General features: G+C 35.1%; 6 protein-coding genes across 6 annotated transcripts; 3 read left to right on the top strand and 3 right to left on the bottom strand.

Moving 5' to 3' along the window:
• Window positions 1-952: 952 nt before the first annotated feature.
• On the bottom strand, window positions 953-3,192 carry LOC108213790 (uncharacterized). The gene is made up of 10 exons (XM_017385580.2): window positions 2,996-3,192; window positions 2,621-2,900; window positions 2,446-2,545; window positions 2,239-2,360; window positions 2,077-2,158; window positions 1,881-1,989; window positions 1,655-1,809; window positions 1,472-1,583; window positions 1,188-1,391; window positions 953-1,097 (listed from the first exon to the last, which is right to left on the bottom strand). The coding sequence occupies exons 1-10, from the start codon at window positions 3,143-3,145 to the stop codon at window positions 1,059-1,061; spliced, it is 1,353 nt and encodes a 450-aa protein (XP_017241069.1). The 5' UTR covers window positions 3,146-3,192; the 3' UTR covers window positions 953-1,058.
• Window positions 3,193-3,954: 762 nt separating this feature from the next.
• LOC108212035 (replication protein A 70 kDa DNA-binding subunit D-like) lies at window positions 3,955-6,607 on the bottom strand. The gene is made up of 12 exons (XM_064088544.1): window positions 6,458-6,607; window positions 6,080-6,359; window positions 5,884-5,980; window positions 5,680-5,801; window positions 5,464-5,545; window positions 5,257-5,365; window positions 5,011-5,165; window positions 4,783-4,903; window positions 4,464-4,670; window positions 4,267-4,380; window positions 4,040-4,189; window positions 3,955-3,960 (listed from the first exon to the last, which is right to left on the bottom strand). Exons 1-12 carry the CDS (start codon window positions 6,605-6,607, stop codon window positions 3,955-3,957), a joined length of 1,593 nt encoding a protein of 530 aa, XP_063944614.1.
• Window positions 6,608-7,392: 785 nt separating this feature from the next.
• Window positions 7,393-14,731, bottom strand: LOC108212034 (uncharacterized). Its single transcript, XM_017383765.1, has 15 exons — window positions 14,723-14,731; window positions 14,578-14,632; window positions 14,408-14,494; window positions 13,985-14,068; window positions 13,762-13,893; window positions 13,476-13,634; window positions 13,263-13,322; window positions 12,920-13,174; window positions 12,768-12,827; window positions 12,595-12,684; window positions 11,605-12,507; window positions 11,027-11,485; window positions 10,582-10,834; window positions 9,471-10,483; window positions 7,393-9,020 (listed from the first exon to the last, which is right to left on the bottom strand). Exons 1-15 carry the CDS (start codon window positions 14,729-14,731, stop codon window positions 7,393-7,395), a joined length of 5,247 nt encoding a protein of 1,748 aa, XP_017239254.1.
• Window positions 14,732-16,355: 1,624 nt separating this feature from the next.
• Window positions 16,356-17,471, top strand: LOC108212033 (glutathione S-transferase T3-like). The gene has a single exon (XM_017383764.1). The coding sequence runs from the start codon at window positions 16,356-16,358 to the stop codon at window positions 17,469-17,471; it is 1,116 nt and encodes a 371-aa protein (XP_017239253.1).
• A 276-nt stretch (window positions 17,472-17,747) lies between these two features.
• Window positions 17,748-19,137, top strand: LOC108212032 (uncharacterized). Its single transcript, XM_017383762.2, has one exon. It carries the CDS (start codon window positions 17,748-17,750, stop codon window positions 19,038-19,040), a length of 1,293 nt encoding a protein of 430 aa, XP_017239251.1. The 3' UTR covers window positions 19,041-19,137.
• A 304-nt stretch (window positions 19,138-19,441) lies between these two features.
• Window positions 19,442-24,363, top strand: LOC108210409 (protein IQ-DOMAIN 23). The gene is made up of 4 exons (XM_017381676.2): window positions 19,442-19,995; window positions 22,752-22,952; window positions 23,089-23,160; window positions 23,277-24,363. Exons 1-4 carry the CDS (start codon window positions 19,657-19,659, stop codon window positions 24,060-24,062), a joined length of 1,398 nt encoding a protein of 465 aa, XP_017237165.1. The 5' UTR covers window positions 19,442-19,656; the 3' UTR covers window positions 24,063-24,363.
• The last annotated feature ends 3,274 nt before the right edge of the window (window positions 24,364-27,637 follow it).

The raw sequence follows: 27,637 nt of genomic DNA, 5'->3' as shown, positions 1-27,637 counted from the left end.
TAGTGTTTACATTGATCTGCCAGTTTTAAGTCAAGTTGCTTCATAATAAGCTGTTGCAGTTGAATGCAAAATATAAAATACTTATTTTCAAACACATAGCACATGTATATCCGTAGAATGAAACGTTAAAAATGTAATACCTTAACAGAGTAGCGAGAACTCTTAATCTTAACTGATGAAGAAAGTGGAAGTTGTATTTGCGATAAAGTAAACAAATCTATGCATAAAAAAACATTAATCCATCATAGATATAAATTATATAAAGTCTGTAGAATCAGATAGAGTTAGGCATACTAATAGAATTAAATGGAGTGACAGTATGGACTTAGGTGGTCTTAGTCATATATTAGAGGTAGAACTTGCGTGGAAACATAATCAAACCAACATCTTAATAAACACTTAGATATTTCCAGATGATATAAGCTCTGGACTCCCAATGGTTGGTTCAAAAAGGCAGCTGCAAATAATTTCAAATAACCATTAATAAATCATTTAATAAATCATGTAATTAGTCATTCAAATTATAGTAGAATATGACATGTAATTTTTTGTTGCGAACAAAATAAATAAATCACTTACAAATAGAGTAGAAAACTTTTATCTAGATCTAAAGTATCTTGGTTGGTTGCTTTATTTAATGACTGGATCATTTTGGTTCATATCTTTCTTCTTATTTTTTTGCTATGATGCCTGTTCAAAGATGGATGAAATATATTTATTGAATATCTAATATACTCCTTAGTCTTCTGTATATTCATGATTGTGGAGTTATATTAGATTTTATAGATAGATTGCATGAACTAATATTAATGGTATGCATAATAAGATATTAGAGGGGAAGTTAAAAGCTGTTAATCAGTTTTTTTCAGCCACATCACCGCTAGAGTTGACTTGTAATTGATAAACACAGCTGAAATATGAATAGAGTAGAGATCATTTTTTGTCTTCAATAATGAACAACAGGGATGTCCTATTTTAGATAATAAAGTAGACTCATTAATAATAAATAAGAGGAATCAATCATAGATATCCTTAGATTTTAGTCCGTGGAATCAGATTTAGTTGGCGGAATCCAGATGATAGCTTGACTCTGATAGCTGCAAATGAAATTAAAAAAAAACAGTAAGTGATATTTTTTATAAGTATGGTATTATAACTGTAAGTATTGTAGCAGTTGTTTTTATTACATGTGTTTCGAAGGACTGAATAGGTTGAGGGTATTCTCGTTCTGTCTCGTTTTTTATCTCAGTGTAGCTCCCTTCAATGATATCTGTTGCTAGGAAAGCATCTACTTTATACTTAGTATTTGCTTCTTTGATTAGTATTTTGATGCTGTAGAACTTGTTCTTTAAGTTGTCTAAGATAGCAGGGAAAATGTCCACCTTGTTTCCCTGTAAAATAATCTTACACAATTAGTGAATCCTTTATATGATGTTGAGTGTACATGTGTCTAAGTAGTTTCAGAAAATACCTCTTCAATTAAATCCAGTGCAGTTTTTCCAATCAACCTCCTGACTTCACGGTCTTCCAAAATTATTTTCATTTGCCCAGTCTCATCACTTGCCAGAGTGTGTAGTTCAAATCTGCATCCCCACTTTTGAATTAATTTTTAAAAGAGATTTGTGAATATTGTATGGAAACTGAGAAGGTTTACCTGTTCTCAGCATAAGGGACAGTCCTGTTGCATATGCTGCATGTTTTCAAATTACCAATTACAGTGCACTCTCCATAACATGAGGTGCAAAAAGGTTTGAACCAGTTTTTGACTTGTTCAAACTCCATAATTTTCACTTGGCATATCAGTTCAGTCTACAAAATGAGGCAGCATGTTAGATTGTGTGTAAACATCTTTTTAGTTCTATGGTAAAAATTTTATTTACCTCATCATATTGTTCTCCAAGCTCTTTTATGTCTTTCACTTTATAGACAGCTGGAGACCTGTTCCTTCCCTTGAAAATATTATCTTTTTTGAAGCTAGGGTGTGGTATCCTGGGAATAAATTTAAAAATTAGAAAGTTATATGATTTCTTCCCTTGTTAATAATAGAATTGGATGATATAAGTAGAAGCAGCATACCTTTTTCTTAACTGATGAACACAGGGGATGTCGTAGTTAATATAGAAAGTAGTAGCATGGACATGTGTAATGACAGCCTCATCTGTTTGAAGAGGTTATAAAAAAAATTGACTGGAAATCTGATGTCGTATAAATTTAAAATACATATTTCTAACATAATACCTCCCCATTTTGTTATTCTAGCACCACCGAGTATCAAGATTTTGTATTCTTCTTGGTCCATTTTCAGCATAGAAGAGAAAAGCTCAGCAAAATCATCCCATAGAGTTACATGGGCAGTTGTACTGTAAGAGTCGATTATACGTTATTAAATTAATCGTTTGTGGAGCAATGACAGTGGATAGCATTGTTTCTAGTAAATGTACATACCTGCCATCAGTAATGCCAAATTTTAACTGTGATTGGACCTTCCCGTGCCTATTTGTCAGTTTGCCAATGGGGTCATGTTTTTCCATTACTCCCATTACATCTAACACATTAGATTTAATTTGTGATCAATAAGTTATGAAAGGGATGATTGTATGACATTGTTTCTACAACTTACCAGTCAAGTAAGTAGTTTGAGTAGACAGGGGTTTCAGTTCAGCAAGATCATAGAAGTCGAACCAAGTCTTTTCAATACTTATATCTTCTTCTTGTAGTTGAGTGATTATAGTCTCCTCCCCGAACTGAATCTGTATATTCTTTCTAAGGCACCTAAATTTGTCATCTGCTTTGTAGTCTTTGACAGTAAAGTTTTGTATGAGGTAGATTTTGCCGAGATCAACCAATTTGTCTACTTCCTCTTCTAGTCTTGCAGGCACAAAAGCATGGATTCTAGCTCTCTGAAATTGCAACACAGTATTTTTATTAGAAGATTAAATGGTAGTATTAGACATTTTTTGAGTGGAAACAATATAAAGAAAAGCATTAGGCTCACCTTATGATCTAGAAGCAATAAGTTGTAACCCTTGAAAGCCTCCCCAGTTCTGGTGTAGCCTTTCCAAGAGTTCAGTGCCCTTGCAGGAACCTTCCAATCATATTTTCCTTTTCTCAGATCCTTAAAACTATCATACTTCTTGGTTGACATGTTGTAGTCTTTTCTAATGTGTGTGCTCTCTTGTACTCTTTTCTTATTTACAAAATATGACCGAGCTGCCTTTTATGGTGGATGAAAAATGTAAACATTAATTGAATCTGATGAGTAGGGGGTAAAAGGTTGGTCTCGATTATTGCTAGTTGTTCAGCTTTCATTTAAAGTGACTTTTATTTAAATATGCCCAGGTGAATACATCTTTGCTGATGTATGAAAGCTGAGTGGCAGAGAGCTCCAAAAACAAAACAGCATTTCAAAGAGCTGAAGCAAAGCATTAATTTCTTACAGCAGTAAAACATGGAAGAGGGAACATGGCATATCTGGTCAAAATAAAGTTGAATACAGGCATTTCCATATATTGCACCTAAGAATCCTTACAACTGAAAGTAGGGATTTTTCCTGCAGAGGTCATCTATACAACATGACTTTTTTTTTGGTTTCATAAATATGGTCGAAACCAAAAAAGCAATAAAACTTGTATATCTTGGCACTTCATCTATAAAAGGATAGAAGTATGCATTAAAGCTTTGCTGCAAATGAACTAAGAAAATGCAGAAATAACAAAATATAATTCAAATTCAGTAGCCTGAAACAATCCAGCTAGTTCATACAGAAGTCATACATGAAAAAAGTAACATGTGAAGTCTTCTCAAAAAAAAGTTGAAAGGAGTAATCTCCATATATTGCCAGAAATTTGCAACAATGTGCCAAACAAATATCTAAACTGTCTCAATGTCAAATAAGAAAGTAGGTCGAGTTCTGGTTCAATCCATCTCTAAATGGATGAAAGAGCAACTTGCCATTCATTTCTGCAAGACAAATATTTTAATCAATAAAGCATACACCATTTATTATAGTATACTTTTGGTGGTAATAAAATATGTTTACCTTCTCAGTTTTGACAATCTTAAACTTGGCAAGAGGAACATTTTCCTCCATGGAATTGGTTGCATCTTCATCTGTTGACCTTGTTCTAACTTTGGTTGTAGACTTCCCAGTTGGAGGACTAATCAAAGTTTCTGTATTACGCTCAATTTCCTGTGGAAATAAGTGTAGCTAGTTAAAAATGATTAAAAAAATTGAGGAAAAACTTCTTAAGAATGTTGACTATATACCATTGTTTCCATAATTGCCACTGATACATTCTCATCTGTTGATCTTGTTTTTACTTTGTTTGTAGACTTCCCAGTTGGAGGACTACTAAAAGTATCCTTAGAACGTTCAAGTTCCTGTAATTGTAATATGAAATTAAATATTTAGAAGAGCCTAAACAAATTTGAAGAAAAGATTAATAGGAGTGTAGACTCTATACCATAGTTTCCCTAATCGGCTCAGATGCAATAGATTGAATTCTTGATGGGCTGTGGTTGCCCAACATTTCAGCAGGATCGTTTAGCTCTGTTGCAGTGTAGATGTTGCATGTTTTGTTAACATTCTGCTCGGTTAGTAGTAATGTCACAACAAATTGTTTCTTCTCAAAAGCTTTTAGAGATGGTGGGAATGTTACTTCATCAGACACCTCGAATGTGATATTGAAACATTGTCAGAAGCAAACATTTTATTGTAATGATGTAAAAAACAATTTGATAAAAATAACTTTTAATCTATTTTTTGTATTATAGAAAGCTTACTTCATTTTCATCTTCCTCAATATCAAATGCATTCCTCCCTAGAATACGTTGAATCTCGTCATCGGGGAAGATAATTGCTAGAATTCCAGTTTCATCGTTGCATATTGTTGCAAGTCTAAACCTGCTCAATTGATTGATGAATCAGAAAATATAAATTACATGGAATAAGCTGTGTTTGTTGTAGTTCAATTTGTTAATTCTTTTCATGGTTGGAAATATAGAAATTACCTTTTATCAGGAAAAGGTATATTACGGACACAATTCTCACACTTGAACCTCCCTTGAACGATCTGAACTTCCGCGGCACAGGTTGTGCAAACATTGTCATACCAGTTTGTTTTCACATCGACTTTCTTAACAGTGATTTGGCAACAAACTTTGCGCTACATAAAAATTTAGTTACATTAAGTAAATGTATTTATGCAAATGTACACGCTACAGCTCTCAGATTAGTAGTTTTGATAAAATATAAACCTTTGCATAATCAGATGTTAATTTCTTTATATCAGCAACTGAAAGCATGGGCTTGATTTGTTCAACTGGCACTTCTTCCACAGCCTCAGTCTTAGGAATTTCAGACATTCTGCATTAAAAATCAAATGTGGTTAGACCAGACCCAATTTTTGGCTTGCATATGGTATCCTAATCTTTAATTTTAAGGCCAGCTGTAGTGCTCAATACCTAGATTTCAGCTGTTTGACACTATAGTGGTCAACATTTAGGTAGAAGCGCGTGGCGGGATAGTTATTCAAACAGGGGAGCCCTAAAAAAAATTACAACATATGATTATACTGGGAATGTTAGTTATGTGTAATGTGAAGTAAGTAAAGAGCTATAAATGTGAAGTAATGAAGATGGTTGTTAGAATGCAAGGAACTGATAAAAGTAAGGAATGACCTTCATGCTCATTCACTTTAGCACTTGATATGATGACATAGATATAGGAATCTTCTAGCTGTTTCAGTGCTTTCTCAAACTGTTCAGCCAATTCATTAAAGAAAGTGACATTGACTATGTACCTATATCAATTTTTTTTTAAGTTTAGACCAAAAGAACATGTAATCATTAAACAATGCAGCTGATAATCATAGGTCTACATACCTCCCGTCAGTTATTTGAAATCTGATGTGAGTGTTGCATTTGTCTTCTTTAGAATACACACAGCTGACATGTTTGTTTGTTATCTCCCCAACAACATCTTCATATGAAAAGTATAAAAACCATAAGCCAATTAGTTCTTACAAAAATGTGATAAAGTGGAATGCAAATTTTGAAGTAAGAAACTAAAGGTAATTACCAATCAAAAACCGATCATCATTTATGAAATTTCTTATATCAGGCAAATCAAAAAGATCAAAGGCATATGGAGCAATAGCAGTTAAATCAGCATCCAATTCATTGAGTTCTGTATGGTTGGCAAAATAAATGTGCTTTTCATATCTAACAGCCCTGTGGTTATCATCTTCTCCATATTTCCGGACATGGAAATTTGATAAGCTGTAAACTTTCCCTTCTTTGAGGGTTTCATCAAACAGAGAACTTATCTTGGCACTTACAAATGCATGAAGCCTCGAATTCTACACATGAACAGAACTCTATTAAAGCATACCCTATCCAGAACACATGTCCATATGAGGAAAAAAAGCAGAGACTTAATTAGGTTGGAAGCTGTTACCGTGTCATCCATGAAAATCACATTTAAACCCTTGAACTCATTGGTTTTCCTGTTGATACTTTTCCAGACAGTTTGAGCTCTAACACGTAATGTCCATTCTGTAGTTTCAACCCTGAGATTCTGCACCTTATCGTATTTGTTGAAAATCATTGTACCTGGCAGATTTTTTAAAGATATGGATTAGAAAGATTCTATTAAAACAGGATGGAGCAGTAGGTAGCATAGAGAGGAATTAATGGAGAACCTACCTTTGGTTGGAGGAGTTAATGGCAGCTTCCTGAGATGTGTTCAATGGTGTATTAGTGCTTACAAATAAAAGAGAGGGCTTATCTTACAAACAGTAACATGTGGTGGGGATTTTTTCACAACAGCTGTATTCTTTTTTGTCTCCTACTGTTTGACTAAGTCATCATAAAAAGCTGCAACAGTCTGTTAGGATGTGAAGCCTTCTACAGGTGTAATATAATAATCTTCAAATCAAAATGCACAGGAGTCATCAGTTTTACATTTAGAAGGTTGTGGTGAGATTTGAATTAGTAAGTGTGGTCTAACTCTGAGATTCAGAATTAAAAATAGGGATGTTATATTAAATAAACTAAAATCAAGTACTATCAAATATAAAGTGAACAACTGTAATTTAATAAAGGCAAACTGGCCAACATATGAGGGCCAAGAACAGCTTCATAAGCTGGCTGTACTAAATGCAGAGAATGAAAATAAATATGCACCATAAAATGCAGTGAATTAAGTTTAAATCAAAGAAGGGAGACATGCACCATTTCATTAACAAAAAACAATTTCATCCACAGCTTCTAATGTATGACAACTGTATTCACAAAAACATTTAATATATTTTCCAAAAAAATATAAAGGAGGCTGTTCTTTGAACTAACACAGAGAGCATGATGGAGAGTTGGTGTTGTGCTTCGGAATGATTAAACTTTAGGAAGGTTATAGAAGACTTCTTTGTAAACTATGTTGTCTGTTATGCTTGTTGGATCACCAGAATTGGAGTCAATGAAGATTTTGAGTCCTTCCCGTGATGTAACTCTGCTGACCGCTCCATGAGTAAATACAGAATTGGGCAAAAATAGACCAACTCTCTCCAAAGATTGTCCTTGTGACTTGTTAATTGTCATAGAGTAACAAATTTGTAAAGGCATTTGCTTGCGTATTAACTTGAAAGGAAGCTTTGTTTCAGTGGGGAATAGTTCCATCCTAGGAATGAAATGTCTCGTACCGACAAATGCACCACAAATGACTTCACATTGAACACAATATCTCATGCATTTAGTGACCATCATTCTTGTCCCGTTACATAGGCCAAGAGTTTGGTTTAGATTCCTCATGAGCATCACCGCAACACCAACCTTGAGTTTCATTTCATGAAGTGGTAGTCCAGGAACGTTCAAAGAATGAAGATATTCAGGTGGGAATGCGAGGTTAAGATCAGAAGCAGTTCCCCCAAATTCTTCTGCCTTGTCACTGCTGAAATATGAGAAAGTCTCATCAGGAATTGTATCCACAATAACAGAATTGAGGTGGCCAACTGTGTTATTAGTTGGGGTTAAAATTGCCCTTTCACTTATATACTTTGGAGATTTGTAATTGGTAGAGAAGTCTGGATAAGTCCATTTGATCAAATTATCTACCGTGTTGGATGTCTCGGTATCACAGAGATCTGCTGGGATAACAATAGCATCTTCACCATACTGAAGTAATACATCATCAGGAGTTAGAAGATTTCCATCACCAACCTTGAGAACCCACTCAGCAAAAAGTCTCAAGGATTCTCTTTCTTCTTCTGTACTGCCCTGTCCAAGGCGCATATTTTGTTTCAATATGATTATCTTCGCTGCACGCCATATCCTTGATCTTGTAATACAGGCATTGACAATTTCAGGCCTTGAACCAAGATTGATGACCGGGAGAATCTGTCTAAAATCACCACCTAGTAGAATAGGTATACCACCAAAATGCATTTCAGCTCTTTCCGGACTTACTGATTTCATAATATCACGGAGTGAACGATCAAGGCATTCGAAAGCATGTCGATGCTGCATAGGAGCCTCGTCCCATATGATAAGGCTGGTAGATTTAATTAGTTGAGCGATATCAGAGTCCTGAGTAATTGAACAGGATGAATAATCATCCAACAGAATAGGAATCTTAAACCTGGAGTGTGCTGTCCTTCCTCCTGGCATAAGAGTAGCAGCTATCCCGGATGATGCAACTGGAAGCACAATCTTACCCATGGACCTTAACCGGTATATCAACGTTTTCCAGATGTATGTCTTACCACAGCCACCGCTGCCATAAACAAAAAATATTCCACCATTTCCAGCTTGCACAGCGTTGAAAACTTCATTATAAACCTGCAGTTGCTCCTTATTCAAATTAGGGTAAAGCTGACTGAATTGTTGTTCCATCTCACCAACATTGTAACTTGTTTCCTCAACAATCAAATTATCAGCACCAGTTTGTAGAAAGGCTGCTGGAGGTTGCGGTAGCTGGCGGAATTGTTTTAGAGACTTACCAATTGAACGTAGTAGCTTATCAATAGCTGCAATGCAGATATGGTACATGATAAAGTGAGAGTTAATTCGTTTTGTATATCAGAGCAAACCGTAGAAATATTAAATGAACCTATGTGTTTAGAAAATATATTTTCTTGACTTTGTAATTTGAGAAGGCAGTATTAAATCACCAGTGTTCTGTGTTATATCTAAATTAGAACAATTTGAAAGTACTACTACCTCCCTAAACTATTTATTAAAGCAGATTTTGTGTTGTGTAAGAGTGTGAATATACTGGTACATGATAAAACCAGAGGGAATTTACTATGTAAATAAGAGGAAGTTCAACTAATATAAAATTTTTGTATGAGTTATGATTTTTAAAATTGTTGACTGTATAAGGATGATGTTTGGAACGATGATTCAATTATCAATTATAATTGTAATTAATACTTCAGTGTTATATAAAAATTAGAAGAAAGTGAAAGTAGTATTACCTCCCAAAACCATCCATTGAAGCTGCTTGTCGTCTATGGAAGAGTCTCTAATTCCAGTCTGGTTCCGACGTTGCATTATAATATCGTCAGTCATAGCTTTCCAGTGCTTTAACCATAACATTCCAAGATCACTAACTTGACAATTTACCATTATGTGAACAAATAGCTCTCGAATCTGTGGTGGAAAACCTGATTTTGAACATTCTTCTAAAACCTCATGCCATTCATTATCATCATCCAACAATCCATATTTCTGACATGCTTCTTTAAATGTTCTATAAACAACACCAGCTACAGTTTTTAGAGAATCAAAAGAAGTCGGGCCGCGCACCTTTGTAAGTAACAGACGTAAATACCATATCTCTCCAGAACTGTGATGTGTATAATAAAGCCTTCCTACTTGGCTCCCTCTCTTGCGCACTGTCCATATCCTATCAGCCTCGTTCCACACATAATATCTTGGCAGTTCATCATAAGTGTAGTTCCTAGCATTTGCATCCCTCTGGTTTAATAAGAAAAAAGCTTCAAGTTGACTATGCTTATATTTTTCTCTTTCTATCACTTTCTTCAAATTTTCATCCTCTTTAAAGGTACAATTACGTGCACCTGGGAGATGAAATGAGAGTCGAAGCACTGAAATTGAACGATAATGGACATCATACCCGAATATACGATATGCAGCCTCACAACCACAGATGTACCTCCCATCAAAATATTGCTGTATTTCATCTACAGGAGCATTGGTATCAACATGTTGTTTTTTTCTTGAGGAAACCTCCACTGTGGCGCGATCGTGTCCTTTGAGACAATATTTGAATAGATATTTCAGAGAACGTGCATGACAACAAATTTCGACGTTCATGTGACACTGATACTTTACCAGCAAATCCCTGTTGTATGGAACAACATATTGGTTATCGAGCTCCACCTTCCCCTTTTTGACAGTGATTCCAGTATTGCGTCGTCTATACACGGGGAAGCCAGATTGATCAAAATATGTTTGGGCTGAATACCTAAAAAAACACATCAAAGAATCATATGTTATAACTGTTTGTAAATTTATAGTGACACATACAATACATGGAGTATGTAGTGGGAAAACAGCACTCACTGCTTAGGGAAATGTTTTGTACATTTCATATTCTTCATACATGGTGATTTAGTGTTATCCCTACCACATGGTCCGTGCATCATATGCCTAGCAACAGCAGCATAGCCAACTGCATCTATCTCTGGGTCTGGAATTTCAGCGGAAACAAACTGATCTACATTGGAGCTCAATTTTTTCTTCGAATCAGAATCTAACCATATAAGCATATGGACATGCGGCAAGCCTCTTTTCTGGAACTCGACAACATACATAACTGACAAATAGACACATTGTAAAATCTTAGAGATGATAAATACACGTAATTCAGTAAAAATGTGATTATGACAACAAATGAATGAAGGTGTTGGTGCAAATATTTAGTGCATATGATTAAGTACTATTAAGTGGTCTTTATTCATCCAAAATCAAATTTCCAAAATATGAAATGTACATTTGAATGACTTACGTGCAACACAGTTTCCAAAATATGATTTCTTCTTAATATCATCCACAATTTGATCAAGCTTTAGTTTGAAAACCCGTGCTATTATGTCAGGGCAGTCTACTGTCAAACAATCAGGCATGTTCTTCATCATCTGAACTATCTCATCCCACAAAGGGTTAGTGGTCATAGTCAGGAATATATCCGGATGACCAATGTAACGACATACGGCAAGTGCATCTTGGAAATTTTCTTGCATGTACCGTTTAGAACCTAAGAAACTTGCAGGGAGTATAAAGCCCTTACCGACATTAGTGGTACAATCCTCACCATTTCGCAACCTTGTGCGCATGTTAGAGTAAAGATCATTACGCAGAGTGGTTTGGTGAGTACGAAACCACCACAACCGGGCTTGCTCAATAGCAGAAAAAGCATCAACAATATATTGTTGGAACAATCTGCCTCCCAACCTTGGAGTGTTCCCTGGACATATAAATTTAATGAATTGGTTAGTAAAAAAATCAGTTAAAATCTTGATAGTATAAGTGATAATCTGGTGTAACAAAATTTCATGAAAGTGGGATTAATTTGTAACAATGTACCTTCATCATTCCGAACTTGTAACCTATATGAGTAATACTCCTTCATGGTCACTCTTTGACGCTTCTTTGCTGAATTTTTTTGGGTCTCCGAATAAGGGATATCATCGTGATATCCATCCTCGCCGCATGGAAAAAGAAGAGGGTATTGCAAGGCCATGAGTTTAGGATGTATATCTGAAATACGCTCTAGACCGTGACTCTTGGATTCAATGATGATATCTCTTTCGCCACATGTATCTTCCAAATCACCAACCATGATTGCACCGACTTCGTTTGAAGGGCCAATGAAATTCTCTCTTCCGCTTGCTGCACGAGATACCTTCATTACAATTTTAAGATCTTGTACAGGTTGATCTTTGAACCTCTCACGGGCCATGCGGAAGAAAGGAACCAGCTCATTAGTGGAATCAAGCATGTCCAACAAACCTTTGACAATCTCAGTATCAACTATCTTCCCATCATCAACCTTTACCCACTTCAGTCTATTCTGTAATTCATTTTCCGTGTCGTAAATGTAGAGTTGGCAGAACTTGGGGTCATCTCCTTCGTTGGGTATCAGCGAACCGAAAACGTGATGGTTCTGACCATTAAGACGGTATATGTATGGTGATGAACCGTTATTAATTGAATGGTCCACTTTTCCACCCATTGAGGTAAAAGCGAACATTGTATTGTACATCCTAATATTGTTCCTGAATTTCTTGGCCTTCTTTGGATCATTATAAACTTGATGTAGGAATGAGGGTGTAGGAGGCGCTTTTGGAAGTTTTATCTGGCCCTTACCACAACATGTGGAGAATTCATGGGTTCCTTTTATAACGTTCTTGTTGACACGCTCTTCTTTCCACATGATTGCATGGCAATGTTGGCACACTGCAGTTGGAGGACCCAAGCTGCAATAACCTGAATGTTTAAACCTGTTAGGAATAGCAGGGGGATAGTATTCTGCAGTCTTTCAAGCAATGCAAAGGAAAGTTAAAAAAAACATGCCTTCTTGAGTAGGAACTCCATCTGAAAACATTGAATCTCCCTGCTCATTAATAATGTCTTCATCATCAATATCAGAATCACTAAGCAAATCTGTCATAAACATGGAGTCATTGGGCCATCCAACGAATAAAGAAACGTAGAAAATGTTTAAAAAGATAGTTCTTATAACTGACCACCATCGTAAATGAGTTCACAATCCTCAGTGACAACATCAGGTTGTGCATTGTTCAACTCTACATTAAATTAATGTAAAACGTTATGCGTTGACCACCCACATGAACTTGTGAGCCTGAAAACAGGAGATAATGCTTGGAAAGGAAGATACCTGGGCCTTCGTCCTCTCCAAACAAACATGTGGTGCTCTGTGTCAAAGTCTCCGTATCCACCGTCTTGCTTTTTTTGTTCTTGGTCCTTACCGGTGTGGAGGGTGCTCCTCGATTGGGAGCTGGTCTTTTTTGCCCAGCTGTTGTAGAGGTGGTTAACGGAGAACATTGAGTGATAGAAGAAGCAGCAACCGGAGTATTTGCAAAAGCACTACTTCCTTGATTCTTTGATAGTGGGGAAAGAGGATTTAGACTAACTGCATGGAGAAGAATTGACAAATTGACAAATATGGAAGAGACTATTTAAAATTATGAGTCTATGTTCTGTAAATATAAATAAAATACCTGTAGACAAAGGCCTTGTAGTATTTGTAAAGAAGGAAGAACCAGGGTTAATGAAGACGCCTGCACATAACATTTTTTTAAGGAGAGATATAAAAGACAGTACTCCTCATTAGCTTATGTAATCAACATATGCAGAGAATTAACTAATTACCATCATCTGAAATCCACTATTTAAAATTATTAATCTATGTTCTGTAAATAAAATTAAAATACCTGTGGAAGCATTTGCAGAGTTGGAAATGGTGGAGAGTGGGCTTCGTGTAGTAGCAGAATAATTGACAGGGCTGTTGAACATACCATTTTGCAAAAAACCACGGCTGGACTGAATATTTGCAGGCTTATAAGCTACTGTCAAATTTGAAACTTCATTAGCTGGGCAAAATTAACAAAACATATGAAGTGAATTTAATCGAACATTGAACTACAGCTACCTGGCGATCCATTGGAGGGAATGGATTGGTTGGACAATGGTGTTTTTGCAGTAATAGAAATAGAATACCTTTAGAAGCATTTGCAGAGTTGGAAATGTTGGAGAGCGGGCTTCTTGTAGTAGCAGTATAATTGCCAGGGCTTTGCAACATACAATTTTGCAAAAAACCGCGGCTGGACTGAATATTTGCAGGCTTATACTCTGCTTTCAAATTTGAAACTCATGTTTAATGGAACTTCATTTCCACGGGCGTAATTTACAAAACAACTTAATTTAATGGAAAATTAGATACCTGGGGATCCATTAGAGGGAATGGATTGGTTGGACAAAGGTGTCTTTGCAGTAACACAAGAAGAGCCAGGGGTATTTAACAAAACTGCAAACACAACACAGAACAAAATGTACACCTAACAATGATTATACAGATGAACATTATAAGATTATAAAAACATAAGAAGCGGAAACAACACTATTGACTACTGTGTGTACACCTAACAATGATTATACAGAATCAGTGAGCTATATTGAACATTATAAGATTCTAAAAACATAAGAAGCGGAAACAACACTATTGACTACTGTGTGTGCAAAAATTAGTCCATATTGTAGAGAGGGAACCAGAAGTGGCAATCACAATCCACAAAAACACACACACATAATAAAAATTCAACAATGAGATTGTATCATTCAACATCTTAAAAGCAGCCATAGTTACCTGCACATCCATCATCCAGGTTCATCATTGTGTGATTATTCTCTTTATCACCCTTTTCATTCAACATTCTTCTTTTATCCTTCCTCTCTAAATCAGTCATGAAAAAAAAAATCATACAGTGTAAAACATGTGTTATTTTTCTAACAAATGATGATAGCGCCGAAACTTACCAGAATCATTGCACAAAGAGGGAAAATTATCAATTTTCAAATGATTATAAGATACCTGAGAAACAAAAACAAAACTTTGATTAAAAGAAAAAATTAAAATTCCAGACAATTAATTTAGAAAGACATTCTTTGTTTAAGAAATAACCTCTTTCATTCCTCAATTCGTTGTCTTCCAAAATGAACAAAGTCCAGCTTGCTTGAAGATGAGAGAATTGAAACCCTGTTTCAATCTTGTCCACTATCCTATGAAAATGATTTTGAATTTCATTTTGGCAGTGTTGTGGTGGAAAAAATAAGGAACTGACCAATCTTTTGGAAGTGTCGCTGATCATTTTGAAAGTACCGCAGAGGAAGAAACAGATGCGGAAAAGAACGAAGGAGACAGCCAAATGGGTCAAGAAATTTACTCTGAACATTTCCTCTTGAGGTTGTGGAGAAGTTAAAATCGGCACCGTCTGAATTGGAATTAAATTTTGCACATAAGAAAATGGACTGATCTGGAAAAAATGTGGTGGAATTCGGGTATAGCTGACTTCTGTTTTGGCGGCTTCCCTGCTAGTTCTGAATGCAGGAAAGAGGAAATCTCTTTTTCGGAAAAAAAGAAGGAGACAATTGATCTGGGCTTATTTAAGTTGTCTGAACATTTGTTGTATTTATCGAAAGGAAGCACGTGATTACAAATATAGCACACTGTAGTTGATAGTTAAATATGAGTGGGTTTTAATGAGGCAAACAAATGAAGTGCTTTAGTAGATAGAATATTTGTCTTCTCCAAGATAGTGCACAAAAAGAGAAAAACTGATGGCATTTTTTCGTAATTAACATGCAACTCTTGGGGCAGGGGGTGTAAAAAGCACTTGATTTTGGCAACAGGATTTAATATTTAAGGGATGTTCTTTTTTCTTGCCTCCATTTATTGGATAATTATATATAAAGTCGTCTTCCTCGTAATAAATATATTAAATTAAATTATTTAAATAATCATGACAATAAATTATTGGTCTAAAAAATATTCACTTACCAATGTTCTTAATTTTCGTGGATGTGAATAATTAGTTTTAAAATAACATAAGTCATGACATGCAAGTGTATATTAAGTATTAACTAGCACATGTTTTAAAATTTGTTCCGATATATTAAAATATTTTTATAATTAAATTATATATATATTACATAAAATTTGAATAAGTACATCATGAATTTTACAAAAGTGCTGTTTCGCACATGTTTTGTAATAATTCTTTCCGAGGATATATTTTTCATTGTTATAATATTTTAATTTATGAAACATGCTATATTTTATAAAATAAATAAAATTTAAATAGAAACTCTATATATACAAGTACATATTCTTAATTTCTTATTCACAAAAATCTAATTTTTTTGGAAGTAAAAAAAATGGAAATAAGAAAAAAATTAGACCATCTACAATGCAGGGACACATTGTGCCTCGGGGCATGCAAAAAAGAAGTGGGCACCTCATATACACATGTTTAGCATTGGAGAGAAGTTAAAAAAAGCGGCCATGGACAGCATGGTGTCCCTGGACAACTTCTGTAAAACCTGCTTATTTATATTATTTTATTACAAAAACTGAAAAATGCTGCAGCTACTTTATACACATACATCAACAATTGAAATGAGGAAACGGTAATATTAACGTTACGAATGTAACGTTAATATATTAACGGTAAGATTTTTTTTTTATAAATACCTAAAAATTCACATTTTATTATTCACACTCTTACTTCTTGAAAAATTAAAATTTCTCTCAAAAGATGAATCCAAATAATCCCCCACCTCCAAATTCTACAAATCCGAACCCTCAATTTCCATATCCATATCCAAATTCTTATTTCCCAAATCCACAAAATTTTAATTCTCAAACCCCAAATTCTCAATACCCATTTCCACATTCTCAAAATTCTCAATATCCATTTTCATATCCTCAAAATTCTCCATATCAGTATCCATTTCCTACATTTTCAAATTCACAATTTGAAACTCAACAATCACCTCCTAATTTCGAAAATTCTCCACACTCACAAGTGCCCGCCTTTAATAATAGAAATTTTATTGATCTAAATGATGATTTTGAGGAAACTGAAGAAGTACGAGAAATTACTGGACAGTGGAAGTGGGCTGAAGATAAGCTTTTAATAAGTGCATGGTTGAATGTGTCAATTGATCCCCTAGTGGGCACTGATCAAAAAGCCGACGCATTTTGGGACCGAATTCAACAATATTGCGAGGAAGATAATCCCGGTGTCATCAAGAGAGGAGCTGCAGCTATGAGAAAAAGGTGGCAACGCATAAATGAAGGTGCTCAGAAATTTGGATCATGTTATGAAGACGCTTATAAGAAAATGGGGAGTGGTGCAAATTTGGATGACGTAAATGAGAAAGCTCATATTTTGCATTCTGCCAAATACAAAAAGAAGTCTAACTTTGATAAGCATTGGTTTGAGCTTCGTAGACAACCCAAGTGGAGAACTCCTTCAACCACTGACAGTTCGAAAAGAACTAAAATAAGCAGCTCTGGAGCTTACTCATCATCGGGAAATAACGATACACCAACAAGTGAGAATGTTGCTGAATCTCCTGTTCGTCCTAAAGGTAGGGAAGCGGCTAAAAGAAAGGGAAAGGGAAAGGCAAGAGCGGTACAAGCGTCCGATGAGTGGGAAGAATTACGAGCTAGTACATGTCGAAAGCTAAATCTAATGGAAGCAATAAATGAAACTCGTCAAAAGGAAATTGAGACTCGAGAAAAAGAGATTGAGGCAAAGCAAACTGAAATGGATTTACAAGTCATTTTGGCAGATACTACTAAAATGAATGATATTCAGCGGATGGCTCATTCAAAATTGCTTGAAAAAATTATGGCAAGGAACTAGTTTGTTTTTATTTGTTTGTAATGTAGCCGTTGGAGGCTAGTGTTTGTTTTCATTTGTTTGTAATATAGCCGTTGGAGTCTAGTGTTTGTTTTCATTTGTTTGTAATATAGCCGTTGGAGTCTAGTGTTTGTTTTCATTTGTTTGTAATATAGCCGTTGGAGTCTAGTGTTTGTTTTCATTTGTTTGTAATGTAGCCGTTGGAGGCTAGTGTTAGAATATATTCGTTTTTTTCTTCTATATAAACTACTTGTGTTAGTTTGTTCAATTCACTTTACAATGGATCAAACACCTTCACTAGAAAAGTTTACTGAAGAATTCATCGATGAGTTTTGTTTCGATGATGCTGAAGACAATCGTCGTCTTGAGTTGTATCATGAAATATACGGACAGAGCTCACGATCCAAGCCTCGAAAAAGTATATTCAGAGACCGTGAATCAGGTCATCAGCGTCTCATGAATGATTACTTTTCACCGAATCCAGTATATCCTGAACAAATCTTCCGCCGAAGATTTCGTATGGGAAGACATGTTTTTCTGCGTATTGTGGATGCTCTTTCAAATTCTGATCCATACTTTCAACAAAGAATCGATGCAGTGGGAAGAAAAGGCTTATCACCTTTACAAAAATGCACTGCAGCAATACGTATGTTGGCGTATGGAGTATCTGCTGACGCTGTTGATGATTATGTTCGTATTGGAGAGACTACGGCGATTGAATGCTTAAAGAAATTTGTCTCTAATATCATTATGATATTTGAGAGTGAATACTTGCGCAAGCCGAACTCCAATGATGTAGAACGTCTACTACAGATGGGCGAGGCTCGTGGATTTCCTGGTATGATGGGCAGCATTGACTGCATGCACTGGCAGTGGAAAAATTGTCCTAAAGCGTGGAAGGGAATGTTCATGAGTGGTCACAAAGGAGTTGCAACAATTTTACTAGAAGCTGTTGCTTCATCTGATCTATGGATATGGCATGCATTTTTTGGAGTTGCTGGATCAAATAATGACATAAATGTATTAGACCGATCACCAGTATTTGATGAAGTGTTACAAGGTCGTGCTCCAGAGGTAAATTATACTATCAATGGGAACAATTATAATATGGGCTACTACTTGACAGATGGAATATATCCTGAATGGGCAACATTTGTGAAAACAATATCACGTCCACAAGGTGAGAAAAGAAAATTATTTTCGAAATATCAAGAAAGTCAGCGAAAAGATGTTGAACGAGCGTTTGGTGTGTTGCAGTCTCGTTTCGCAATTGTTCGTGGTCCTTCACGTTTTTGGGACAAAGCGGATCTTGGGAGAATTATGAGAGCATGCATCATAATACATAACATGATTGTTGAAGACGAGAGGGACACGTACGCCACTCAATTTGGTCCTTTACCAACTTATGATGATGCAACAAATGGCTTAATGCAACCAAATTTAGGTGAAGAACCTTTTATCCCGTATGAAACGTATATTCAAAATATCATACAGCTGCGTGATAAACGGACACATCGTCAGCTCCAAAATGACTTGATTGAGCATATCTCGCAGTTTCACAACAATCGTTAATTTTTATATTGTAATTTTTAAATTTAATGCTTTCCTGTGTGATGTTTATGTAACATTTTATCATTTAAGTTTTTAATAATATGATGCATTTTAATTACATGATATGTTTTTTATTTTAATAAAATTTTTTAAAAAATAAACACAGAATATGAGAATTAGAAAAATTAAGTTAAATTGTAACGACATAGCATACGTAAATTTACTACAAATATGAGACAATAAAATAATTAAAATGGGTCCTACAAAAATAAAGCAAATGGGCTGTACATTGCATGAGCTTGGATAGTTTTGGACGGTGGACAGTTTTGTGATGAGGTGGTATCCAAATGGGGCCCATTGAAGAAAAACTTGTCCACAGCATTGTGGATGGTCTTAGAACTATGGTACATTGATAGTTTGATACACTCATACACAGTGAGAGCGATATAAAGATGGGTGCCAGCTAGTGTGGACACAAGTTTCCTCCACAAAATTCAAACACCTCTCTTCACTTCTGTCTAGACCACGACCACTCTTGTCTTCAACTCGAACACAACACTCTCCCATAATATATTTGTCTCTCTTCACTCTTCACTTCACAAAAACAAAACAACCCAGCAAATGATTTTATCTCCACATGGGTAAGACAACACGGTGGCTCCGCTCTCTTTTCACCAAGAAACACCCGCCGTCCACCGCCGAGGCTCGTCGGAGTGTTAGATCTAGTGGTGGGCCCACCTCGTCATCTTCTTCTTCTGTTGATGCTAACAAGCATGCTATTGCAGTGGCGGCGGCGACTGCTGCTGTGGCCGAGGCGGCGCTTGCGGCTGCTCAGGCGGCTGCTGAGGTTGTGAGGCTGACCAGTGGTGGGGCCGCTCAAGGTGGGAGGTGTGGGCCCGGGTATGGCAGAGAGGCTAGAGACCAGAGGAAGGAATGGGCTGCTGTTGTTGTGCAATCTGCTTTTAGAGCTTATTTGGTCAGTCATTTCTTGAAACTCTTTTGAATTTGTGGGATTTATGTTTGGATTTTATGTTTTGTTACTGAATTCTTGGATGGCCCTTTTGATACTTTTGTGATTATAGCTCAAGAAAGTGTGAATCGGTTTCATTTATGTATGTGTATGGTTTCGATTTTGAGGGAATTTGAAATTATAGGGTAATTAGTGATTGTGTTAATATGTACATGGTGTTTCTTGAATTGTGTGTTTGATATTTTATTTGCAAACCTGGGGAAGTTTTTCTTGTTTCTCTAATAAAGGATACGTTGGAGCATTTGATCAATTTCATTGCTGAAAATTTTGGAGTTGCACGGTGATTTGAAGAGAGGTGTTTGAATTTGGTTTTACTATATTGCATTATTTGATACTAGATAGAATAATGATCAGGGATTTTGACAAAGATTGGCTTAATTATTCAAGATGGGTCATCACTTGTTTGGAATGTGTATGGGTGGAGCTATTCCGTGATGTTAGGGTAATGAAAGGAAGTAATGATGTTGATATATGTTTTATGATTGGTGCATTATTTATTAAGGCACCTCTTAATCAAGTGGTTTGCCTTGGTTGAAGGCAAAAGGCCTAAGACTTTAGGGTGCAATGCACCTAGAAGAACAAACTAGTGAACATATTAAGTTTATTTGACGAAATAAACTAGTGAACACATTAAGTTTATTTGACGAAATTGAACTTTTTTACTTGTCTATAAAAATGCGACAACTAGTTACAACTTTGTCTTTTATATATTATTTTGAAAGTAAAAACTTTATAAAAAGCATATTCTATTGCAGGTTGTATGATGAAAGTATATTATCCCTTTAGAATTTTCTATAAGGTGGATGGACTTGTAATTGGAGGTAGGTGGGACAAGTCATTATTGTATTAAAGTATATGTTTATTTGATCTACAAAGCATGACTCTAGATATGCAAAGCTAGAAATAAAACTCTTCATTAAGCACCTTTATGACTTTTCTTCATTTGGATCTGCAACTAGGAATGATAACAGTCTTACAAATCAATTCATTTTAATTACATTGGATATTTTAAATAATGTTACTTTTAATTATATAGTATATTATATTACCTACTTTATCACATGTTTAATTAGTGGATGCATAATGGTTCTAAATTATTTGATACATTTGTGTGCATGGCTTCTATTATGACATCACTTCGTACATCACATTGATGCCTTGGTAGTTTGGTCTTGCAACATTCTATTACATCCGCTGTAATTTGCACTTCTTTCATGTTTGTGTCCAGTGTATACTGTGCTTAACCTTGGATCAGAGATTATATTATGACCTAATAAATTGGTCCCTGTCTTTGTGTAGTTTCATGTAATCTACTGTTGCCTGAAAAATTGAAATAATCTAGTTATTTAAAAATAAAAAAATACTCCCGTATGGCTGGTATTGCTTTCTTCGTTGGTACCAAGTCTTATGTTGAGTATGAGTTTGTTCATGGCCTTACTGTGGTCAGTCCATTTTTAATTGTCTTTGTTTTCTATGTCATAGATTTCTAGGACAACCCTTTTGAATTGCTGGAATTTACTCTAGCTTCTATGTTTTCACTGATTTCTTGGATAACCCATCTGTTTTTCTTTGTAGTTGGATACTTTATGTATGTATATGGACCTTGGTTATGATTTTGAGTGAATCTGAAAAGATTGGGTTGTTAGTAATAGTGCATGTGTTAATTTGTAAGTGCTTATAGAGTTTTGTGTTTAATATTGTAATTGCATACTCTAGGAAGTATTTTTGCTTGTTTCAATAATAGAGGTTACATGTAAACATTTGGTCGATTTCATTCTTGAAAAAATCTAGGATTGTACTGGTGATTTGCTAGGTTTACTATATGGCCTTATTTATCATACTAGATATAATAAAGATTGTGGCTTTTGACAAGAGTTGGCTTAACTATTCAAGTTTGCTCATCACTTGTTTAATGTGTATGGCAAGGCTATACCGTGAAGTTAGGGTAATGAAAGAAGTAATGATGTTGATATACGGGACTGAAAATGTTTATGATAGTTGGGATAGTTATTAAGGTACCTCTTTGTCAAGTGGGTTACCTTAGTTGAAGGCAAAGGGTAAGACTTTAAGAGCAATTCACCTGGAGAAAACTAGTGATATTGTGATAATGAATGAAATGAATTATTGATCACATGCTAGATGCATTGTGGACATGTGTCTGATGTTGCTGGCTTGGCCACTACAACAAGTGACTTTATTAAACATGACTGTTGGAGATTATGCATATTTTTACGTTCATACTTGATCACATTTGTAATTAGTGGATGCAGAACGCTTATATGTCTTGATACATTTATGTGCATGGCTTCTATAATGACATCACTTCACTTTTTTTTGTGCCTTGACATTACATTGATGCCTTGGGAGTTTGGTTTTAGAACTCTTTTACTTCTGCAGTAATTTGTACTTCTTATAGCTTGGATCTTATTGTGTTTAACCTTCTGGATCTGAGATTACATAATGATCTCATAAATCCAATTAAATGTATTTCTGCGGTTGTATGCAACCATTTTGATGTTAGATAAATGATGCAGAACATGAATTGATCCCTGTCCTTGTCTAGTTGCCTGTAATCTACTATTGCCTAAAAACTAATGTCATATATATGATGCGATAATTTTTACTTTTCTTATTGCTGGTATTTCTCTATGGGATGGTACCAACTCTTATGCTGATTTGAGTTCGTTCATGGCTTACTCTAGGCAAGAAGGGCATTGAAGGCACTGAAAGCATTGGTGAAGCTCCAAGCACTGGTAAGAGGCCATATTGTGAGAAAGCAGAGTACACATATGCTCCAGCGAATGCAGGCTATGGCCAGAATCCAGGCTCGAGCATGTGCATATCGGGTTTACACTTCAGAATCACCGCAATCTAGCAGCAAGTCATCCCAATCACACCAAACTGTGAGTCCAGTTTCTCATGTATACTGTAATGAAAGGCATAATCGTTTGCGAAGCTTTTCTTTCCTTATAATCAAGTTATCTTTCTTTGATTGTATTGTGACTTTTGCGACTAATTTTGGATCACCACCACCAACAGGGCATTTCATCTTTTGAAACATTTGATCACCAGGTCCGTACTTATGGTAAAAGAAATGAGTCACCTCTCAAGGTATGCAATTTATCCTCAGATATCATAACAACTGAATGCAGCTTGATATTGAAGTTGTAAAATGACCTTTTAATTCTCAACTTTTGCATACCTATGCTATATTTATAATCACGCAGAGAAATAGTTCAAAATCTGGTATCAAGGACAATGTTAGACCAGAGAGCAAAAATGTTGGCTCAAGTTGGTTAGACCAATGGATGGAAGAAAATTCGCGAAACAGGCACAAGGACACCTCATCTAAAATCAGCCAAGCTGATGATGAGAAAAGTGACAAAATCCTTGAAGTGGACACTTGGAAGCCTCGCATGAATCTCAGGCAAGGTGGCAAAGTCTTCCAGAGTTCACAGCATATTCCAGCTTGGAATAAAAATGAAGTCATGTTCACACCTTTCGACTCGCTATCGAGGCTCTCAACACAATCTCAGAATTCCAACCCAGGTTCAGTTCGTCAGGAGATCTTACATTTAAAATCCCTGCAAATGCGTCATGAAGTTGATCAAGCAGCAGTTTGGGCTGTTGAAAACAGCCCTGGAGCACGCTCAATTTCATCTAGACCAGGGAGCAGTGGTAGTAGAAGAGGACCTGCGACCCCTGCTAGAAGTGAATTTTCACAGAACTACTTCAGCGGTTACATAGGTCACCCAAACTACATGGCCAACACAGAATCATATCAGGCTAAAGTTAGGTCCCAGAGTGCTCCAAGGCAGAGAATGGACTTTGAGAGACCCGTTTCAACTAGGAGATTTGCTGGTGGATATATGGATGAGGAAACCAGCTCAGATCGGGGCTGGCCTTTACATGGTAACATAAACTTCAGGAATAGAGTTCATCAAGATACTGGGCGCTCGCATATAACTGCAATGCAGTACCAAGGTTATGAACCTACATATGGAAATAGATGATAATGTAGTAACTTTCCCAATGATGTCCGACTAAGACGTATCTTAACATGAGCTTCCTGGTGGATAAGATCAATACTTCAACATCAGAACTTTGATTTGACAAACTGTGAATTGTGGTTGACCCTTTTTGTTTCAATGGTTGTTTTCTGTTGGGTGTTTAAATTCTAAATTATTTCGTGTAAAAATGTTGTTGACTTGGGAAAGTTAATTGTAGGAAGAGAATGATGTTTCTGTATAAATTATCATACTGCATTTTGTTACAGAGACCAAATTTTCTCAAGTTGATTCTTGTTTATCCTCACCTGCAAGCAAAATGTTTGTTGCCTATACACAGCTCATGTACAAATGTTGCATCTTTGAAACTGAAATGAACCAAAACTTTGTGACTGTAAATATATTTGTAGACTCAAAACATTCTGGTTTCACACTTTGGAGTTTGGAGTCTACGTCATTCGGTTAATTTTTATTTAATAAATTTTATCAATGTTATAAAAATTCTAGTAATATTATAACTGAATGTGTTTCTAGATTTTTTCTTCAACAATGTTTGCGTGTTAGTTATAAATTAGTGTTACTTTGTTCCACTCATATAGAATATAATTTCATGACTTATTTTTAATTTTTTTTTCAATATCATAAAAAACTAAAAATAACTTTTGAAACTGTCATTTATACAAGTTTTAAAATGCCTCACAAATAATCTGTCCATCTAATAATAGTTCAATAGGACAAAGTATTGTCCATATAATAAAAGTTCAATAGGACAAAGAGTATTGTCTTCTGAAATAATTATGTAACTTAAAATAATTTATTCAAATTAGTTAATTTAATTCCTGTATTATTTAATTATCGGGAATGGTTGATTATTTATAAAATTCCAAACCAAATTTACCTCATTATAAGTAAAGTTGTTGGATTACAAGGAAACTTTTTTTTTTTTTTTTTGAAAATGAGAATAAATCTCAACGAGAATCGGCAATTCACCGTGATAATTCTTTCATTCAAGAAAGCTTATTATCTAACCGTCGGACATGCAAGATGACCGGGGAAATTTAGACAATAAAACTTTAATGTCCGAAAAGAAAACCGGCCTTCTTCCAAAAATCTTGAAAATAAAACAAGAGAAACAAAAAGAATATAAGTCGATATATTTAACAGATTACATCAAAATATTCCCACAATCATGCTCATGATTGAGACAATTAAGCTCTTAATTAAGGCATAATAATAAAATATTAATATCATTAATTAAGACACAATTAACGCCCTCAAATAAGGCCCAATTAACGCCCTCAATAATGAGGCACAATTTACGCCATCAATAATTGAGGCACAATTTACGCCCTCAATAAAGAGGCATAATTAACGAGGCACAATTACCGCCCTCAATTAAGGCACAATTAGCGCGCTTTCCTTTCTGAAACCGGATCCCGTCCTGCAACCGCCGTCACCGCCACCATCGGTCACCACCGCTATGCTATCGATCAAGTTGCCTCGTCGTATGCGAAGCGAACAACAAAGCGTATCACATGTAACACGAAAAATCGCCAAAAACACCAAAAACAAACAAAACACAGGGATTAAACAAACAAACAAATACATACAAACAAACAAGATTAAAATCAACACTTTTCGCAATTCCATTCAAAATCATGAGAAAAAGAAAGAATACCGTAAATAATTGTAATAGAAGAGCATACCAGTTGAGCCATGAGGAACCCCATAGGATTTGAAAATCGGAGCAGCATCATGTGACAAACCATCTTCTTAATTGCCCCCTCTCTCGATCTTTTTCTCTTTCAGTATATTTCATCTTCATCTCCACGCACACGTGACTGCTTCTTGTAACTGCCCAAATATTTCCATGGCCACGCAAAGAAAGGAGCATCCTCTTTGCCGGGACTATATTTTCTTCGTGCATCTAGGATAGCTCTAATATAAAAAATTTGACCAAAGAACCGAGGAATGGATTACAAGGAAACTTAGTTACCTTATTTTACAGATTTTATTTTCCTAAAAAGAAATAAATATTTTTCCTGAAAAAATTATTTACTTTTGACTTAATTACCAAAAAAACTATTAAACTTATGTGATTTTTTCATTTTAACCATAAATGTTGCAGAATAATGCAACTAAGTAATACAAAATCAATTTTACATAATCCAATTTTAATGAATCTCTAACCATGATTAATTCATAACTGCCATGAATGTCACATGCAGCACAATACATCAATTTTTTTAATTTAATTTTAAAATTTTACATATTTTATTATGCATACATAAAAAATCAGCTGTATTTACATTTTCCTTTTGTGCATAAAAATTCAAATAATAAATTTTTATTTAAAAAAAATAATAAAATAATTTATGAAACTAATTTTTTTTGGAGTATTAAAATGCGTGTCAAACTCTCGTCTTCATATCACCAAAATATTGCAAACTACCACAATATTTTAATAATGCTAAAAAGAATAATATAGTGTCAATAATCAAATCCGAATCTAACATCACTGACAAAAAAATCCGAACCTCACATTAGTGACAAAAAAATCATAGTTTAGTGCTACGATTCTAAATACACAATAATTTTGGTGGCGAAAAAATCTATTTTTTCTTAAATAAAATTATCAATTCGATATAAATTAATATAAATCGCATGAAAAATAATCGATATACGGTTTTCAAAAAATCACACTAACATCGTTGTCTTCGAACTTAAGTTTTAGTACGCTCTCCGTTTGTGTAAATTGTGAATTAGGATTATTTTTTTTTGTCAGGGTCTACATTCTCGTAGATGAATTGTATCATAGATACAATAAGCCGCAACAGAGATTTCTTTCATCCATCAAAAGATATATTCGGACGTTTAGATAATAAGATTTTAAAGTCTGAATAAGAAAACCCACAAGTCTCTTCCCATGATCCTGAAAATCAGTACAAACAAAGAGAAACATAAGAATGATAATTCAAGTATAAAAGTATATATTGAGTGAAAAATTTAAATCCGATAATGACATATATGCCTTTACAAAAAAAAACATAATATATTATTTAACAATAAGAATAATAGACCTTATACAAAATAGGGATAATTAATTCAAACGTCCCTGAATTATAGGCTGTTTATTGTCTAAGTCCCTATCCTATTTTTTTCAATATTGCGATCCTTAAACTTTCAAATTTTTCTGATTCGCATCCTTCCGTTAAAAATCAACTAACAGACGTTAGTCAATGCTTATGTGGCAGATGCTTATGTCATTAACAATATCTTCACTCCACAATAATTGACAATTATCAAGTGACTCACCCTCCTTGTGCCAATATATCTTATAGTTTTTATACCCAAGCCTCTTCTCTACCAAATCTTTACATGAATCAAGACATATTGTATCTATGCTCTGGCAGTAAACTAGTTCCACTTTACCTTCTTCATAGAGCCGTATGCGATTCTTGTAAGTAAACACTCCCCCATGATGAATTCGAATATTGACATAGTAAATCCCCATCCCTGCACATACACACACAATCAATAAGAGAAAAGTATATACTTTATATATGATCTTGTATGTCTGT

The sequence above is a fragment of the Daucus carota genome, chromosome 3 (genome assembly GCF_001625215.2).
Source record: "Daucus carota subsp. sativus chromosome 3, DH1 v3.0, whole genome shotgun sequence".
In the NCBI taxonomy this organism is placed as follows: domain Eukaryota; kingdom Viridiplantae; phylum Streptophyta; class Magnoliopsida; order Apiales; family Apiaceae; genus Daucus; species Daucus carota.
Note: the sequence above shows the minus strand (reverse complement) of the source record. Positions and strands in the feature narration are given on the sequence as shown.

Excerpts from the sequence above, each read along its gene's own strand:
- LOC108213790 (XM_017385580.2), bottom strand. The coding sequence starts at position 3,145 with ATGTCAACCAAGAAGTATGATAGTTTTAAGGATCTGAGAAAAGGAAAA. Across the intron at positions 2,901-2,995 it reads TATTGCTTCTAGATCATAAG|AGAGCTAGAATCCATGCTTT; the intron begins GTGAGCCTAATG and ends TTGCAATTTCAG. Across the intron at positions 1,098-1,187 it reads TTCAGTCCTTCGAAACACAT|CTATCAGAGTCAAGCTATCA; the intron begins GTAATAAAAACA and ends TTTCATTTGCAG.
- LOC108212035 (XM_064088544.1), bottom strand. The coding sequence starts at position 6,607 with ATGATTTTCAACAAATACGATAAGGTGCAGAATCTCAGGGTTGAAACT. Across the intron at positions 4,381-4,463 it reads AGCCGATTAGGGAAACTATG|GAACTTGAACGTTCTAAGGA; the intron begins GTATAGAGTCTA and ends TTACAATTACAG. Across the intron at positions 4,190-4,266 it reads TGGCAATTATGGAAACAATG|GAAATTGAGCGTAATACAGA; the intron begins GTATATAGTCAA and ends TTATTTCCACAG.
- LOC108212034 (XM_017383765.1), bottom strand. Across the intron at positions 13,323-13,475 it reads CTCTGCAAATGCTTCCACAG|GCGTCTTCATTAACCCTGGT; the intron begins GTATTTTAATTT and ends TGTTATGTGCAG. Across the intron at positions 10,835-11,026 it reads TTTTGGAAACTGTGTTGCAC|TTATGTATGTTGTCGAGTTC; the intron begins GTAAGTCATTCA and ends TCTATTTGTCAG.
- LOC108212033 (XM_017383764.1), top strand. The coding sequence starts at position 16,356 with ATGAATCCAAATAATCCCCCACCTCCAAATTCTACAAATCCGAACCCT.
- LOC108212032 (XM_017383762.2), top strand. The coding sequence starts at position 17,748 with ATGGATCAAACACCTTCACTAGAAAAGTTTACTGAAGAATTCATCGAT.
- LOC108210409 (XM_017381676.2), top strand. The coding sequence starts at position 19,657 with ATGGGTAAGACAACACGGTGGCTCCGCTCTCTTTTCACCAAGAAACAC. Across the intron at positions 19,996-22,751 it reads CTGCTTTTAGAGCTTATTTG|GCAAGAAGGGCATTGAAGGC; the intron begins GTCAGTCATTTC and ends GGCTTACTCTAG. Across the intron at positions 22,953-23,088 it reads CATCCCAATCACACCAAACT|GGCATTTCATCTTTTGAAAC; the intron begins GTGAGTCCAGTT and ends CACCACCAACAG.